The sequence below is a fragment of the Colletotrichum abscissum genome (assembly GCF_030869225.1).
Source record: "Colletotrichum abscissum strain IMI 504890 chromosome Unknown Scaffold_121.1, whole genome shotgun sequence".
Lineage (NCBI taxonomy): Eukaryota > Fungi > Ascomycota > Sordariomycetes > Glomerellales > Glomerellaceae > Colletotrichum > Colletotrichum abscissum.
In genome coordinates, this window is record NW_026850012.1 from 1 (window position 1) to 17,822 (window position 17,822).

At 52.9% G+C, this 17,822-nt stretch overlaps 8 protein-coding genes across 8 annotated transcripts; 5 read left to right on the forward strand and 3 right to left on the reverse strand.

Annotated features, from left to right (window-relative positions):
* Positions 1-1,147: 1,147 nt before the first annotated feature.
* CABS01_16637 (uncharacterized protein) lies at positions 1,148-2,146 on the forward strand (the record flags this gene model as incomplete). The annotated part of the gene is made up of 1 exon (XM_060549967.1): positions 1,148-2,146. One exon carries the CDS (start codon positions 1,148-1,150, stop codon positions 2,144-2,146), a length of 999 nt encoding a protein of 332 aa, XP_060404534.1.
* A 22-nt stretch (positions 2,147-2,168) lies between these two features.
* CABS01_16638 (uncharacterized protein) lies at positions 2,169-3,449 on the reverse strand (the record flags this gene model as incomplete). Its single annotated transcript, XM_060549968.1, has 1 exon — positions 2,169-3,449. The coding sequence occupies one exon, from the start codon at positions 3,447-3,449 to the stop codon at positions 2,169-2,171; it is 1,281 nt and encodes a 426-aa protein (XP_060404535.1).
* Positions 3,450-4,201: 752 nt separating this feature from the next.
* On the forward strand, positions 4,202-8,785 carry CABS01_16639 (uncharacterized protein; the record flags this gene model as incomplete). The annotated part of the gene is made up of 3 exons (XM_060549969.1): positions 4,202-5,195; positions 5,242-6,085; positions 6,139-8,785. The coding sequence occupies 3 exons, from the start codon at positions 4,202-4,204 to the stop codon at positions 8,783-8,785; spliced, it is 4,485 nt and encodes a 1,494-aa protein (XP_060404536.1).
* A 1,615-nt stretch (positions 8,786-10,400) lies between these two features.
* CABS01_16640 (uncharacterized protein) lies at positions 10,401-10,556 on the reverse strand (the record flags this gene model as incomplete). The annotated part of the gene is made up of 1 exon (XM_060549970.1): positions 10,401-10,556. The coding sequence occupies one exon, from the start codon at positions 10,554-10,556 to the stop codon at positions 10,401-10,403; it is 156 nt and encodes a 51-aa protein (XP_060404537.1).
* Positions 10,557-11,811: 1,255 nt separating this feature from the next.
* Positions 11,812-12,408, forward strand: CABS01_16641 (uncharacterized protein; the record flags this gene model as incomplete). The annotated part of the gene is made up of 1 exon (XM_060549971.1): positions 11,812-12,408. A coding segment is annotated over one exon (597 nt), but the record flags the coding sequence as incomplete, so codon positions are not given.
* A 1,946-nt stretch (positions 12,409-14,354) lies between these two features.
* CABS01_16642 (uncharacterized protein) lies at positions 14,355-14,690 on the forward strand (the record flags this gene model as incomplete). Its single annotated transcript, XM_060549972.1, has 1 exon — positions 14,355-14,690. One exon carries the CDS (start codon positions 14,355-14,357, stop codon positions 14,688-14,690), a length of 336 nt encoding a protein of 111 aa, XP_060404539.1.
* A 437-nt stretch (positions 14,691-15,127) lies between these two features.
* Positions 15,128-15,719, reverse strand: CABS01_16643 (uncharacterized protein; the record flags this gene model as incomplete). The annotated part of the gene is made up of 2 exons (XM_060549973.1): positions 15,128-15,476; positions 15,541-15,719. The coding sequence occupies 2 exons, from the start codon at positions 15,717-15,719 to the stop codon at positions 15,128-15,130; spliced, it is 528 nt and encodes a 175-aa protein (XP_060404540.1).
* Positions 15,720-16,527: 808 nt separating this feature from the next.
* Positions 16,528-17,051, forward strand: CABS01_16644 (uncharacterized protein; the record flags this gene model as incomplete). The annotated part of the gene is made up of 2 exons (XM_060549974.1): positions 16,528-16,666; positions 16,714-17,051. 2 exons carry the CDS (start codon positions 16,528-16,530, stop codon positions 17,049-17,051), a joined length of 477 nt encoding a protein of 158 aa, XP_060404541.1.
* Between the last annotated feature and the right edge of the window lie 771 nt (positions 17,052-17,822).

Below are 17,822 nucleotides of genomic sequence, written 5' to 3' on the forward strand. Positions count from 1 at the left end.
CCGTGCTCACGTCGTCCGCTCGGTTGGTACGCGCCTTGTGGTGGAATTCTTCTGCGGCCTAGACATAGGTTGTGATTCTCCCAGCTACTCGATTTCTTTCGCTTGCGTTCCCGCTGCTGAGGGTGGACGGCGGCATCACCTTCTGCCGGCAGGTATGCAGGATCTGCGCGCTGCTGCTACACGATTATCCAGCAAGCGAAGTTTGGAGCGCGTTGCTGATAGGACCCTATCGATAAATTCAGACGTGCCCGTGTTTCGGTCGGCGCCACGTATCGTACGAAACTTCACCACAGCCTATCATGCCGTGTGCGTCAAGATGCACGCGTTGGCGGTCACTCCTCAAGCTACCGAAAAGATTGCCCTGACCTGCACGCAGTGTCTAGCGGTCACGATAGTCGCGACCACGTTTCGTGGGTGCTTCGCACAGTGCCGACCGTTATTCTTGCGCCATCCGTGTCAGTAGCGATGTTTTGTCCCCAGCCTCCGTTTTCGTCAGCGGGCACCCGGCGACTCTTCTGTACTACATATTACAGCAATCAACGAGAAGGGCTTCATCCTGTCGACGATTCTTGCATCTCTTTCCACAAGGACATCGAATTCTTGACGCTTACTGTACATGGTCCAGTGCTGTACTGTTCGCCATCTAATCAAGTTGAAGTGCATCTAGCAACCATTGGATGAAGGGCGTCGGCTTAGCAGAATCCACAAGACAGATGGCCGTTTCACGCTTAATGGCCACAATGGCCATGGCCAGGTACTGAATCCAAAAAGGCTATTCGGCAAAACTAGACTCCCCTTGAGGCAACCAATGCTAACGGAAGCTCTTGGCTGCAAGATTCAGAAAATGGTGAGGTCATTCTTCTGTGGACTATGTACAGCTACGTGCAAAAAGCATGTCCTGTTGGATTAAACTCTTTTGATTCTCTGAGCGCACGGACGCCTTTCACAGTGCGAGTCCTGGCCGCCTCGCACATATTACTAGCAAGGGCTCTGGATTGATTACTCCAGAAATGGCTTACGCCAGGAACGGATGAACACCGTGGCCTCTCCATCGAGTCATCACTACCATGTGTGACCAGAATGATCTTTCAACTTGCCGCCAACAAATCCAGAAAAGTCAGCAGGCTCAGCAACGGGCTTTGCCATCATGGCGCCTCATCTTGCTCGTCTTTCGCGTGATCTTCTTCGAAACATTATCTACAGTAAGTTGCTGGGTGAGACGACCGCCACTGATGATAGCATAGCCGATCTGGTCGGTTGCCATCCACGAACTGTACGCCGAATCCGCTCGAAACTGCGCACCTTTGGAACCACAGAGACTCCGACAAATACTCCTGGCCGCCCCAAGTCGATCACGCCTCCTATGCTGAGCGCCCTGCGCGGCAACCTCGCTGTTGACCCATGTCTGACCCTGAATCAGATGGCTGCCTTTCTTCGAAAATACTACGAAGCCGACGTGTCGCGCTTCAGCATTAGCAGGACCTTGAGGAAGGATAAATGGTCCCAGAAAGCCACACAGAATGTCGCCCAAGAGCGTAACCTAGACCTGCGAGACGAATTCATGCACCAGATCTCGCAGTACCGATCCGAGCAGTTGGTGTTTGTGGACGAATCCGGCATAGATAAGAGCATCGGTATACGCCGTCGAGGCTGGGCTCCTCGAGGGAAGCGGCCACGTCAAATCAAGCGATTTCACCGCGGTCGGAGGTACCAGATCCTGCCGGCGTATACTCAGGATGGGGTGATACACTTCCGGGTATATGAGGGATCGACTGATGCGAAAGTTTTCGAGAGTTTTATCGAGATACTCCTACTACATTGTGGTCGCTGGCCCGAGCCCCGGTCTGTGTTGATCATGGACAATGCCTCTTTCCATCACTCGGACCGCATACGGGACATGTGCGCGGCAGCGGGAGTAGTGCTGCTGTACTCGGCACCCTATTCGCCAGACATCATTCCTATTGAGCATTACTTTGGCGAGTTGAAGAACTTCATCCGACAGGTCTGGAACGAACATCAAGGATTCATACGGGCTGATTTCCGATCGTTTCTGGAGGAATGTGTGACGATTGTCGGCCGGCGAAAGAAAAGTGCCAGGGGCCATTTCTACAACTGTTCGATCTCCATTGACGAGCCGCTGGACTAAAGCAATCAACTAGATAAGAATATCATGCTACTACGATGCTGTGTTCATGCTCGAGATAGACCTGAATATCCCGCACCCATCGGCGAGCCACACCTTCCAGCACGCCCTGCTCAATGAAGAACTGAGCATCGTTATCCTCATGAACCAGCTCGAGATCCAGTCCCCTCTCGAGCGTCAGGTTGTATGCAAGCTCGAAGTATCGTTTCTGGGTAGGGCTTCTTACTTTGGAGCAATGCCATTTGCAGTATGCCTCGACAGCGTCGTCCCTCAGCCCAGTCACGCAGAGGGGAAGTGGACGGGGAGGCGGGCTGACTGGGCTGCCGAGATCTGGTGACGCTCTGTCCGACGCTGCCACATAGTCTGGAATATGGTTGTGGATGATCACGGGGACATGACTAGCAGAGTTTGAACCCGAATCCTGCCGCTTGCGCTTGCGACCCTGTTGTTCCTGGGCATACAGTTGCGCCCGGATCTCCTCTGGGACATCGTCATGGGTATCCAAGCTATGGCCTTGCTGTACCCACCGGACAAGATCTCTCATGTGATGATCAAGCAGTTTGTGGTGCATCTTTCGGGCGCGATCCTGCCAGCACCACTGTCCGTTGTCGCACGGGGCACCCGGGCATCTCATGAGCTGATAGACCCGCCTCCACGGGTCAACCTCGCCAGCAGCCTCCTGCTCGGCATCCATCCGTGCACTCCGCTCTGCAAGGCCCATCGCGGTAGCGCCTCGTCCAGCGGGCCGGCCCGTGGACAGACTCTCCACATAGTCCAGCTGCACATAAACCTTCAAACGCTTGCCAGCGCGGAGAAGCTGGCTCCATCCTTGTAGTTGCCTCTCCACAACGGGCCAATCAATCTGTTGCCCTTGAAAATGCTTTGTGATCTTGTCTTCGGATCGATCATTGGGAACCGACATGACGATTGTCGTCGCGCTGGTCTCGTAAGATTTCTTTTTCGAGGCAACAATCCCGTCGACTTTAGACGAGAGCACCTCTTTCCAAAAGTCGCTCGGGGCTATAACAAGGTTCTGCTCGGTTTGTTCCACCGCCTTCCTACTGTTCAAGGTCAATTTCCATTGCATTGTATAAAGCAACCAACGCGGGGGCTGTTCATCGTATGACTGGCCTGAGGCCCATCTGTGGTAGTCCAAGAATGGCAACGCCCCAGGAACAGGTGGAAGCTGACTGTGCGGGGAAGTGCCGTGATCCAATTCCCCGTCAGAGTCGGAGATGTCTGAGCCTCCCCGATGATCATTTTCATCATCGCTGCTGATCTCATACAGCCAGTCATCTCCAGTCATGGTCGCAGTAATTGGCTCGGGGGAAAAAGGCACAGAGGGAACTGAAACGTGGCAAGCGCCCGATGGCGGGCCATAGCCACTTTAAATGAGGGTGGCAGTGTTGCATTAGTTTGGATTGACTATTAGGTGGGGCCCATAGCAAGGATGGAACATTCTGGACGAGTTCCTAGTCTGTCCCGCAAGGCAGAAAATCATCTAAAGTGAGCCGGCCTACTGGGCTGGAAAGCAGGGAGGGTCACTGAATGCGAACCACAGCCTGACGCGACCCGGCTGGCCAGATTCTCATTTCGTAGCCCTTTCGTAGCCAACTGATGTACTTCATCTTCACTGCATCCAATTTCCATCTTTACATGACTTTCAACAAGGGCATTTGGAAAGAGGGGAAATCCCACCACTGGTTCTCCCCTAATCCCAGATCTTCTTCCCCCTCCATTATCCGTCAAGCATGGCTGAGATGCAGCCAATCTTCGTCCCCAATCAACTTCACAGCTGACACAGCCAGCTGCATCCAGCTGCGTATTGCTGCATGAAGACGCTAAAATCAAGTTACGTCCAGAGCCTGATCTTACATGCGCAGGGAGGGAGACAGCGAATCAGCCCGACGTCTCCCCTTCCAACTTGCTCCGCGTTTTGTTATTATCACCTTTTATGCTCGATCGAATCTGCATAGTTATCCCCTCTTCAATGGCCACTGGAACCCTAGCAACGGATGGAGCTTCATTCTCATCTACGCGGTACAGTAATCAACAGTCATGGCAGACGTCGCGAAGTATACGGTCGGCTGGATATGCGCAATCCCTACTGAGTTCGATGCGGCACAGGCCTTCCTTGACGACGAAGACGAAGAACAGCCCCCGGTCGCACAAAACGACAATAACAACTATGCTCTGGGTCGAATCGGTTCTCACTGTGTAGTGATTGCTGTACTGCCTGATGGAGAGTACGGCACAAATGCTGCTGCTGCCGTGGCGCGGGACATGCTGCACAGCTTCCCCAATGTGCGCATTGGACTCCTGATCGGCATCGGCGGGGGCGCGCCTAGTCCGAAGCATGACGTCCGGCTTGGGGATATCGTCGTTAGTAGTCGGGACGGAGGCAAAGGCGGCGTCTTCCAGTACGACTTTGGAAAGGCTATTCAGAATCGGGACATTCCTTTCGAGCATACCGACTTCTTGAACCAACCACCGACAGTGTTGCGAACAGCCGTCAGCGCACTCAAGAGTCGGTACAAGAGAAAGGGACATCAGCTCAATGAGCACATCGAGAAAGCACTAGCAAGGTGGCCCCGCCTGCGAAAGACATACGCGCGGCCCTCTTCGCAAAGCGATAGGCTCTATCGATCCGACGTCCTTCATCCGAATGGAGCGGACGGATGCGATAGCGCGTGCGGCGATGTTCCAGCTCACCTCGTGCATCGGACTGAACGAAACGATCTTGACGACAATCCCGCCATCCACTATGGATTGATTGCTAGTTCCAATCAACTGATGAAAAATGCCAAGATCAGGGATACCATGGCAAGAGAGAAGGGCGTCCTATGCTTTGAGATGGAGGCGGCTGGTCTTATGAACCACTTCCCATGCCTGGTGGTCCGTGGGATCTGTGACTATTCTGATTCACACAAGAACAAGGAATGGCAAGGGTTCGCGGCGATGACGGCGGCTGCTTACGCGACGGACCTTTTGCGTCAAATTCCGCCGAACAAGATCGAGGCTGAAAAGCCAATCGGGGAGGTGTTAGACCGGGGTTAGTATGGCAATCCGAGTTTGATTAGCATTCTAACTCGAGGTAGTCCAAAAAGATCTGAGCTCTGTACACGAAGATGTGATTGGAACGAAGACCGCTGTGATAGCCTCTAGAAACGACAAGCATGTTGAGAAGGTTCATCGCTGGCTATCACCTGCAGATCCGTCGACCAACGCGACGAGGGCGAGAGAACGCCGGCATGCCGGCACTGGAACTTGGCTGCTGGAAAGTGCCGCATTTCGGGAGTGGGAGGCTGGAGAACGCCAATGTCTATGGCTCTATGGTCTTGCAGGGTGTGGTAAAACAGTGCTGAGCACGACAATTCTCGATCACCTTGAGAAAACGGGAGCGCACCCTACGCTAAGATTTTTCTTCGATTTTAACGACACGAGGAAGCAATCACTGGATGACTTACTACGCTCATTGGCGTTTCAATTGTATCGCACGGAAATAGAGGCCACAAAAGTACTCGACAGACTATTCACCTCTAGCGATGATGGCCGCCGACAGCCAGACGTCAACGCTCTTTCCGCCTGTGTCGAGTCGATGCTACAGAGCTCCCTCCGCATCACCGTCGTTCTAGACGCTCTAGATGAATGCACGACGAGAGACAAGCTCCTTTCCTGGGTTCGACGACTTTCCAGTAGCTCGAACACGAAGAAGACCAAGCTCGTCGTGACTGGGCGGCCCGAAGCAGAATTTCAACGCGAGATTCCTCGGCTTTTCGGCGAAGATAACTGCAAGCTGCTGAGCAAAGAGGCTGTTAACGCCGATATACGCTCCTATGTCGGCCACGAGCTTCATCAGCGGCCTGACTTCAAGGAGAAAAAAATACCTCACGATCTCTTGAATCAAATACGCAGCCAGGTTGGAGACGGAGCGGATGGGATGTAGGTGTGCAAGGATACCTTGATATGCTATGAAGCTCTGACATTTAATTTAGGTTTCGATGGGCGGCGTGTCAGCTAGACAGCCTTGCCCAATGCCTCCATCCTCAGGCCATCAGAGAAGCTTTACGCAATTTGCCCCGGGATCTCGACGAAACGTATCAGCGCATGCTTCAGAGTATAGCGCCGGAGCTCAAGGACGATGCGTTTCGGCTGTTACAGTTTCTCGTCCATGCTAAAAGACCTTTAACAGTATCCGAAGCTGTGGACGTGATTGCCACGCTGATAGAGAAAAGCCAACGAGAGTTTAACGCCGAACGCAGACTACTTCGTGACGACGACATATTATGTTACTGTCCCAGTTTGGTATCAATCGCTGAGGTCGAGCGAGACGAGGTAATAGTAAGAGAAATACAGCTTGCCCACTTTTCAGTCAAGGAGTACTTGGTGGAACGAAGCCAATTCAACCTCGAAATGGCCAGTAGGGCAATCGCGACGACTTGCTTCACATACATCGAAAGCATTGACTGCGAATTCCAGACCATGAGATCGACATTCCCTCTGGCACGGTATGCTGCAGAGGTAGCACTGATACATGCCCAGTTGGCGGAATCGTCCCAGGAGACTTTTGACGATATAGCAACCTTTTTCCAAGAAGAAACCACTTTCACACGATGGGGCTACCTTTATCAGCCCGATAGACCTTGGGAAGATGAGCCTGGGTTACCTAAAGCAGGATGCCTGTATTATACTTGCCTCGGTGGACTCTCAAGGGTATCTAGGTTCTTCATTGACAATGGCGCAGACGTCAACGCACAGGGTGGCCAATACGGCAACGCTCTCTGTGCTGCCTCTGAAGGAGGCCATCAAGAGATCGTACAGTTTCTACTCGATAGAGGCGCAGATATCAACGCACAGGGCGGCTTCTACGGCAACGCTCTCTACGCTGCCTCTTCTGATGGCCACCAAGAGATCGTACAGCTTCTCCTCGACAAAGGCGCAGACGTCAACGCGCAGGGCGGCGTCTACGGCAACGCTCTCCAGGCTGCCTCTGATGGAGGCCACCAAGAGATCGTACAGCTTCTTGTCGACAAAGGCGCAGACGTCAACGCACAGGGTGGCCACTACGGCAACGCTCTCTACGCTGCCTCTTCTGGAGGCCACCAAGAGATCGTGCGGCTTCTACTCAAGAAAGGTGCAGACGCCAACGCGCAGGGCGGCCACTTCGGCAACGCTCTCTGTGCTGCCTCTGAAGGAGGCCATCAAGAGATCGTACAGCTTCTACTCGATAGAGGCGCAGATATCAACGCACAGGGCGGCGAGTACGGCAACGCTCTCTATGCTGCCTCTGAAGGAGGCCATCAAGAGATCGTACAGCTTCTACTCGACAATGGCGCAGACGTCAACGCACAGGGCGGCGTCTATGGCAACGCTCTCTACGCTGCCTCTGATGGAGGCCACCAAGAGATCGTACAGCTTCTCCTCGATAGAGGCGCAGATATCAACGCACAGGGCGGCGAGTACGGCAACGCTCTCTACGCTGCCTCCTCTGGAGGCTACCAAGAGATCGTACGGCTTCTGCTCGACAAAGGCGCAGACGTCAACGCACAGGGCGGCTTCTATGGCAACGCTCTTCAGGCTGCCTCATATAGAGGCCGTCAAGAGATCGTACAGCTTCTACTCGATAGAGGCGCAGATATCAACGCACAGGGCGGCAAGTACGGCAACGCTCTTCAGGCTGCCTCATATAGAGGCCGTCAAGAGATTGTACAGCTTCTACTCGATAGAGGCGCAGATATCAACGCACAGGGCGGCGAGTACGGCAACGCTCTCTACGCCGCCTCATATAGACGCCACCAAGAGATCGTACAGCTTCTTGTCGACAAAGGCGCAGACGTCAAGGCACAGGGCGGCTTCTATGGCAACGCTCTCTATGCTGCCTCTGAAGGAGGCCATCAAGAGATCGTACAGCTTCTCCTCGATAGAGGCACAGATATCAACGCACAGGGCGGCAAGTACGGCAACGCTCTTCAGGCTGCCTCATATAGAGGCCGTCAAGAGATTGTACAGCTTCTACTCGATAGAGGCGCAGATATCAACGCACAGGGCGGCGAGTACGGCAACGCTCTCTACGCCGCCTCATGTAGAGGCCACCAAGAGATCGTACAGCTTCTTGTCGACAAAGGCGCAGACGTCAACGCACAGGGCGGCTTCTATGGCAACGCTCTCCAGACTGCCTCTTCTGACGGCCACCAAGAGATCGTACAGCTTCTTGTCGACAAAGGCGCAGACGTCAACGCACAGGGCGGCTTCTATGGCAACGCTCTCCAGACTGCCTCTTCTGACGGCCACCAAGAGATCGTACAGCTTCTCCTCGATAGAGGCGCAGATATCAACGCACAGGGCGGCGAGTACGGCAACGCTCTCTACGCTGCCTCTGATGGAGGCCACCAAGAGATCGTACGGCTTCTACTCGATAGAGGCGCAGATATCAACGCACAGGGCGGCGAGTACGGCAACGCTCTCTACGCTGCCTCATATAGAGGCCGTCAAGAGATCGTACGGCTTCTACTCGATAGAGGCGCAGATATCAACGCACAGGGCGGCGAGTACGTCAACGCTCTCTACGCTGCCTCATATAGAGGCCGTCAAGAGATCGTACGGCTTCTCCTTGAAAAGGGTACAGATGTGAGCAACCACTAGCAAACTCAGACACCAGGCCAGTAACCGTTTGTACGGAAAACGGCGGCTATAGAAACATTTTCGAGGCTACTTGAGCGGAGCTCTCCAGTCCACGATGCAGCCCTGAAGACCTGAATGGCAATACCATCTTCTCGTACGATGCAACTTGAATCCAGAACTATTGCCTGCATTTCCGACAACAGCTCTCTCCTAACCTATGCAAGAATCCAGCTGTACTGTTATAGAAGCGCGGGCAAAAGATACAAGGGCGCTTCTGGTGGATTATATACTTTTTCTCGTTATGTTGATTCTACTGGGGAAGGCATAGGTTTCGTTGCTCCTAGCGTATTCGCTTGATGATTGTACCGCTGCTTGCCGTTAGCATAATAGTCCTCTTAAGGCCTACGCGCGAAGGCTATAGTCGACGGTTTTAGGAAATAGCACGGTTGAAGTGAGATCGCGAGAATGAGAAGCTGGAAGTGGGATCGGTTGCCTGAATATTCTTGGGCGAGAGAAAAGCTGACTCAGGATAGAGCCAACAAAACTTTGGATGTTTGCCAAGCCTAAGCGTACCTTATCACCGACCACACTGTGCCAATGCTCCACCAGGAACCCCGCTTATAAGGCTACTTGAGTAGACATGAGACAACCTTTCTTGGTCCAGCTAGTATCCAAACTTCGCCTGGCGGCGTCGACAGTTTCGGCTTACGCTTGTATATTGAGGTCCCGTAAAGTACCTGTGGCCTGTGCGCCCGAATTGCAATCAGTGCTAACAGGACATGGAATTCGCACATAGCTGTATCTCGGAAAATGCAGACTTTGTGCTCCTTCATGAAAGACCACAGTGACCTAGAAGACAGACCCACGGTGAGGGCCTGCTTATGCTGCTTTTTTCCATGGTGCAGATTTTGGCTTCTGACTACCATCAAGATACCCGTAGGTGAATCGACAAACACCTATAGCAGCAACGTGCAAAAAGCATGGCTTGTTCAATCAGACTCTGTCAAGTCTCTGAGCGCACGGGCTTGTCTTGACGGTAGGGAGCAATCGGACCTCGCAAAAGATACCGGGGATCAGAACTGAACACTCCAGAAATGGCTTGCGCCAGGAACGGATGAACACCGTGGCTTCCTCATTGGGTCATGGCTTTCGTGTCCAAATCGGATACATACATAGTTTATTACGCCCCGGCTAAGCTATTCAGGGCTCGCATGATTATCTACATGTTCTCCACCATCGTTGATATCCTTGCCTCCTAAATCGGATACAGATCGGTTTCCTTCTCTGCGGGCATAAATTGATCCGCGCACAGATGTTTGTGAATCCGTCTGCCAACAGAGCACACGACAATGCCCTGACGGTACCTGCTTGATGGCCCCCATAGCCGGAGTCAGGAATTGCATTTACACTGTGTCCATGGAATAGACCCATGTTGTCCACAAACAGCGATGGCAAGTGTAGTCTCTATAGTATTGATCATATGTTGCTTCCTCTTGGCAACACACTTCATCTTTTTGGACTTGATCCACACAGGCTGGGCCCATAGTCGTTCTTACTGTGTACATGCGACCACGATCAGATGTGCGAGAATGAATGCTGTGAAAGCCGGTTATGGATGCTTTGGAGTAGCTCTTGATTACGCGTTGCCACTCGCACTGTCGTTCGCCATCCTGACCCACATTTTTGTTCGCAAACCAGTTGCTATAGCCATGACCAGAGGTTTGTGGAGACCCATCACAGCAGGTTTCGGCTTCTCGAACATTGAGAATGTTTGTGAGAGAGGAAGCGACATGTGCACAAAACTGTACAGTATGCAACATAGGTCAAAAAGAAAACCTCAGTAAAGAAGCGATTCTGGCCTTACTGTGGAGGTCATCGATGAATGTACTTGATCAGTATGTATCCTGTCAGCAAACGGGACCATATATGTCTGTGCACAGATCAATTTCTGCCCGCAAGGACGGAAACCAAATTCGAATTCTACTGTAAACCCCGGCGGGGTCCAGTGAGGTCCCTGGTCTTCGCAGCAGGGTGCTACACGCCTCACCAATCGGCCTGGGTCAGAGAAGCTACGCGAGAGCTTTCTTCAGTTCGTGTACGCCCTGGCCACACGGCAGAATATCGGCGGTACAGGAGTCCGCGAAAAGGCCTTCACCTTCTTCAACTCTCTGATCTCTTTCCGCACAGACACATAAACCGTTTTTGATGCTTACACAGTGTATATTAAACCCTGGCTCACAGATTTACATGCCAAACACTTGGGCAAGCTCTCCATCTCCAGTAACAGAGGTTGGGTAATCCAGAATCGGCTTTCCAACCCACTTAGAACCCCTGCTGGTGATGACACCGAAGCCAATGTCTGCCCCAAACCATGGATGGAGCACCCCTGTCAACTTAAGGTTTTTCTGGGCTAAGTACTCCCGTACTAAGCCAGACTGTGTTGGTGCCAAGATATCAAACGTCCGTGCGGAAAGAGAGAAGTGTGTTGAATATGAGATGAATCCCTTTTCGCTGACCCCTGTAGGAATTGCTCACATTCCCAATATTGTACCACGCGCTGGAGCTTGGCAAGGGGTTGCCAAGAACAGACGTGGCAGAGCATCGAAGCGGAGGATCCGAATTAGATACGGGGGTTGGTGGACCATAGCTAGTTCACCGACCTGGCAAATCTCATTACTAAGGTAGTTGGTCCAACACACTCCACCAGCGAGTTCCCTCGTGCCACTGCTGCGTCGCTGACCGGCACCGCCCGCACAAGGCAGGGGTTGCGTGACATAGCCTGGAGACACCTGAGATGTTCCGAACAACAATCACCAGCTAACGGCGCTATCACCGAGCAGCCGTGAGTGATGCTGGAAAGCACACTGTGTCAAGGTTGAAGTCAGCCAAGCCCACCATTGCCAGCCCAGCCAGACGTCTCCGCTCTACAATTTTCCCGCTCTCTTCTTGAGGCAGCCAACTTCCATAAAACGCCTTGTTCCCTTGTGATCTCCGACGCATCTCCTCCACTGGATCGAGTTCGTTCGTGCTCGCCCAACTTCGAAACGTCGACCTACGCGGCCAAGGGCCAATGGGACTATCCGCCTCAGGTTGAGCTCTGCTGGTTGTACGCTGCGGCCAATGACGATGTTCATGCTGAAGCACTCCTCGCGTGTCAGGGTTTTGGCTGCACTGTAGCCACAGATGGCATACCGATACTCTGGGAAATCGATGTATCCATTGCAAACTCGGATGCTCTGAAGACAAGCTTCGCAGTCATATCGTCGACTCCTGACGGATGTCGTTTTCTCAACTTTGCGGCCGCTTTAATCGCATTTGTCAAAAACGAAGACGGCGCGAAAGCGCTTGCTCTCTTGATGGCAGCATCGGTATCGGATCCTGAGCAGAGAGTGCCAAGCTCGGCAGACCTGACGACGATTCTCGAAGCCCTTGTGAAGTATCTGCCTCAGGAAAGGAACAAAGACCTTGCGTCACAATACTCAGCAGCCGCCCGGCACCACTCCGATCCCGAAGCCGTGGACCTGGCTTCTTGGATTAAGGGTTGGGTCGTGCGAAACCACAACAACACTCACGACATATCTCCGTTTTGTCGTCGAATTAAGGCATTTCTAGATTGGTGCCAGAGACCTGAGGAAAATCGCTGAACGACTCGGAATGCAAGGGAGGCAGTGGTGTATCCTGATAATCAGCTTCAGCCTCCAGTCATCACTAGCGATGCTCTTTCATCGTACGGGATCCCACATTCTTGCCGTACCAAATATCAGCGCTTTTGAGTGGAGGTGTTCTGAAGATCAAGCTGAAGGCTGGCGCCCGGTGGTCCGGCTCATCTTGGTGCTTGCGGTGGGTCAAGCCTGTATTCAAGCTGAGGTTACGCGCACTGCAAGACATGATTGTGTCTCCTGCGTCGGGATAGGTTGCAGTCAAGACGCGCTCAGTTGGAAGAGTGTTTGACGTACGCTCGGTAGCCTTCCCAAACAAATTCAATCGATGTATTGCCAGTTGCGTTCAACCCCATTCCCGTACTATCCAAGTTTTTGATAGGTACACACTAAGTACAGTACATGACAAAGTGACTCTCTCGGCTGTTGGTTCACGCTTCAGCCTACTAAAGTCAATGCGGGGGCGCACTGCTTGCTGAAAGCTGATGCTGCTCATGTGTGACAGGAGCAAACAGCTCCACGGCCGTATTGTCGGCGGATGTAGGCCCCGCTCGGTAAAAGCTGACGGTCGCTCAAAGAAAGCTCGCTGAAAGCCAAGGGGAAAGTCTGCTGGCTTCGCCGATATGGGACCTCAAGAACGCAGGAGCCACGCCGAAAAAGGCGTCGGGAAAGGTCACGTCCAAAACATGCTCCGGCCGGGTGCTCCCGGAGTAAATGCTAGCTTCATATGTCGCTGCATCCACAACCTCGTCGCATATTCTGGGCCTGGTCCAGATCGCACCCACTGGAGGGCAACTACGGCCGTTTGCTCATTCGAAGCTCGCAAGTTTGACGCTTACTATCATAAACCCCAACCCAGTGCACGACCTATCATGGATCGAGAGCTGAGACTTTCAGGGTCTACCATCTCCTCCTGTGGTTGGTTGGTAATGTATCCTACAACGACCAATGCAATGCAGAGATATGAAAGCGAATGGGTGCCGGGTGTGGCCACCGCCACGTGTTGGAAGTTGCCTGTTGCAAGATCTGGTAGTTGATGGGCCCTTGCGACCACCGACAGTGTGCTTGCCGCCTCCGATGGAACTGTTACTGGGAAACCTCGTACCTACATCCGTATTTCATTTCCATTTGCACCACTTCTACAGGTCCCCGTTGGATGAGCAGGGCATTTTTTTGAAGCCAGCTATCTGCCACACGTTCATCCGTTGAGGGGTGACTTGTCGGCACCCGCTTGCGACCACCGACCACTGACCTAATCGACACAACCACGTGGCAACATTGACACAGAACTCGAAACATTGGCTAGTCTGAGATGATGGGTGTTGCATGTGGCTACAGTACACGCCCATTTGCTACTTTCCCTAGCGCCACTCTTGGCAGAGAACGGCCGTTGACGCCAAGCATCATGGCTCGGTGCGTAACGAAAGGGCTCTCGAAATGCCTCCGAAAATTTCCTCAAGAGACAAGATTGTTACCATCAAAAGATTCAAGCATACATAGCACTGCATGGTCAGCTGTTCACGTTGCCCAGAGCGCCATGGCCCGAAGACCGGGAGATGTTCCGAGCGATGACGTCGATGCCCTTCAGTGTAGGGGTGCCTGGCAGACCTGCTAACAAAGACGGCAGAAATCGGGAAGAGAACCAGTTAGCAGAGCATCGAAATCGGCAAAACTATTATCCATCAACCTCTGTATTACCTGCGCTCCCTCTGGTCACTTGTTTTGTCACTGATCAACCTCGGGTCGCGCTATATTGGTCCGAAATTTAGGGGCATGATCCATGCTTATGGTGAGTGCGCGGATTTGTGACCAAACACAAGGCTCAGTACTAACTGATCGCGCAGTGAGTGTCTTTGACCATTCCAGAGCTCTAAAGTCATCTCATTCAATCCCTGGTAGCCTAATCGTAAAAGGGACAGTTAGTTCTCGAGATGGACGGCAACGACAATCATCATGCAGCTGTCTTCGCGTCTGCGTCCGCATCACCGGGAGTCGAAGAAACTCAGACCTCCAATCTAACGTCCATGCCTCCGGCGACCCGTGCGATATATGAAGACTTCAGGGATAAATTAGAGTCTCTACGAGCTGTCATTTCCAAGAAGGGCGACGAAGATGACCTGGATGACGCTTTGACGCTTGCAAGAGCGCTTAGACAATTGACAGCACCCCTGATGTCCACCATCAAGCAAGAAGGATCTGCGGTATTTAGGGAAGAGACCAGCGACACTGCTGCCGGCCCTGACTGGCTGGAAGATCAACGAAGTTAACATGCGGCCTTTGCCTAGGAGGGATGATCGGGCTCTTACTAATGCCTAGGGGAGGGTAAATTGCAGTAAGAAATCTAGTAGTCGTAAACAGACACAGCTGCGCGTGGGGAGGGGAATCTGACGAGGCTGCTTTGTCAACGGAGAGCACAGTCTCGGGAGGTGGCGAAAGGAGGCGCCTTCCCTCGAATAAGGCTATCAGATTCATGGGGAGGTTCTTATGTAGTTGGTCTTGAACAGTGGTCCTTGATTGGTGTGCTACAGTAGCCGTGCATTTGTGCTTCTTGACTGCACCTTTCCACCACCAGGATCTTTCCCCTGGAGAATTAGCATTGCCACCGCCTGTGCACTGAATGCGCATAAGCCATAGCCTCCAACTTCTGATGGAAGGTTTTGCATGCACGGATCTCCGCTCGTGGGGATTCAGCACCATTCAGATGTCATTGCCGAACTCGGCGACCGTATTCATCCTGCTTGCTGGACTGTGGACTCAAGCCTGATGACAGACCTCCAGTATGGTCGGCAGTGGCATAATGGATGGGGATAAGTGTGGTTGTGTTGCTTAGAGTCATCTGCTGGGCCTGTAGTGGATCTATATTCGCGACCGTTGGAGACTTAGACTCTTCTTGCCTCCTCTTCTTTCTCTTGTCCTTTTTGCTCAATTTCCTGAAGCTGCCTTCTGCTTTTGGTCCTGCCTTTAATGCCGAAATCGAATTCCACGAGACTGATGTGAGTCTTGCGTGCTCGCCTCTGGCGCGTGTTTCAGGATGCGTTGCGCTGTCAGGCTGGCTGTACAAAATGGTCAGCTTTGCCAGTTGGCCTTGTCTCCGAGCACGGATGGTGCGAATCGTACCACAGGTTAAGTTCCTGAAGCCCGGCGGTGGTGCATTGATCCCACAGGGCAAAAGCTGGATTCGTATTTTCTAGGACAAGCACCACGCCCCCATCAGGATCGAGCGTGTGCGAGCGCCCCATAGGGTCGCGTTGCTCAAAGATGCTGTCGGTAGGCGCGGCGCGTAGAGGCGCAGTCATGGCAGATGCTGATTCCCAGTTCGGTGATGGAATCAAGCGAGGATTGAACAGCCAGTCAGGTGTTGTTCTTAGTTTTCGTTGATGGCGCTGGACTGCCATATAACTCATCACGGCAAACGTGACGGGCAGGCCAGGCGTTGTGTCACTATGCGTATTTTCTCACGCAAGCTTCCCCTTTCGCAATAATGTGCCGTACGCGCGCGCTTTTAGATGCAAGTTCCTCTAGCCAAGTTGCGCTGGAGTCTGTGCCGGCATCCGTATGGTCCTCGGCCAATCGCGCACTCTCACTATGCACTGCATGACATTCCGCTCGAAGAGCTGGCAGTGCCGGGGGCATCAGCTACGTATCTCGAGCTACGGTGCACAAACAGTAGTTCTCCAGCCTGCCATATCTTGAGACCCCCGTACCCCAGTGACGCTGACCAATCTGCCAATGCGTTTGTCAATCCAGCAAAGCAAACCAAGACATGCATTTGGCCGGATCTATTTCGCCTGGGCACCTTGAGGGGCGGAAGATCGATGCTATCCTAAAGTCAATGATCACCAACTTATTCATACGGCCCCTGGCTTCACGCCCAATGGGTACACTGAGCATTGCTTCCCTGACTGTTTATTTCGCTATCGTCCGGGCTCTCCAGCAACCCCTCCAATCAGATTAGCATGAAGAGGGGCTCATCCTTAAGCCGTTGATTGGGCAGTGTCTTTTGTTGGCTTCGGAATATCAAGTTTCCGACAGCCGCGTCGCCGACCAAAGATGCAGAAGCCCGCAAACCCCATCCGCTAACTGACCAACCACTTACCATCCGCCATGACCGGATTATCAGAACAGATCAAGCGCAATCCCATTGGAAATGGGCTTGATGATGTTCGCAGTACTTTCAAGTCCGTAAACACCAGGGAAAAGACGCCATATTCTACAGATTCAGTAGATCAACTCGGCCAGGAAGGTACGAGCCCTGGCTCTCGCTGCTTAACCCCTCTAAATCATTTACCGATCTTCGGAACCTGACCCTCCCTCTCCTGGTTGCCTTGCAAAGCCACGTCCTTTCAACATCTCTACCATCGACATCGGGCTGCGGCAGTTTACAAAATGATCTCCTCAGACTTATCTCGGCCGCAGCCTCCGACAGCTTCGACTTCAATCGCGTCAAACCACTTCTGAAAGCGGCTTTCTCTAGTAAACTCGATGATGCCACCATCTGGGAGGCACATAGAGCCATTACAGAAACCACGCCATCCTCCCCCCCCCCCCCCCCCCCCCCCAAACCCCCCTCCCTCCACCACCTTCTCCTTCAAACCCCTCAAACCCCTTCTTACAAGGGCTTTCCTTAATAAACCCACGTACGCCCCCACCCGGGAGGAAAAAAAACCCCTTAAAAAAACCCCCCCCCCCCCCCCCCCCCCCCCCGGAGAAGAATAGCTTCCTCGCTTCAACAAACACCATGGCTGCGGAGCACGACCAGTTTTACCAATACATCCGAACATCGCCGATATGTTGACGATATACCGAAGGAGGAGCTCGGCACTACGTACGTGAAACTTCCCGGTTTCCGAGATGCTTACTTTTGAAGATTGGACGGACTAGAAGCTGCATCCACGGAGGTTTTCGATCAGTGCTTTCATGACCGCGAGCCTGTATTTCAAAATGGCTGGAGGGATGGCCTCGGGATCCGAACGAAAAAAGCATGTTGGAGTGGCTCGCCGACATCGTAAAGACGCTGGCGCTACTTGCAAAAGCCCAGAAGTCCAACGCGACACATCAGCGGAGCCTCTTAACTTAGCTCAACACGCCAATGCATGGTTCGACGGCGGACCGCAGGCTGGATGTTGGTTTTGTCGATGATTTAAAAGGACCTCCATACCACTGGAAGCAAATACTAGTACCCGGAGAACTGAAGAGTAATCCGTCTGCCGACACCGCCTCCAAAGCTTGGATCGACCTTGGGAGATATGCGAGGGAAGTGCTCGCCGCACAGGACACCCGACGCTTCGTGATGGGCTTCACGCTCTGTGGATCTCTCATGAGAGTGTGGGCCTTTGACCGGCTTGGAGCCCTCGCATCAGAGCAGTTTGACATCAACAAAGACGGCCTGCAGTTTGTGT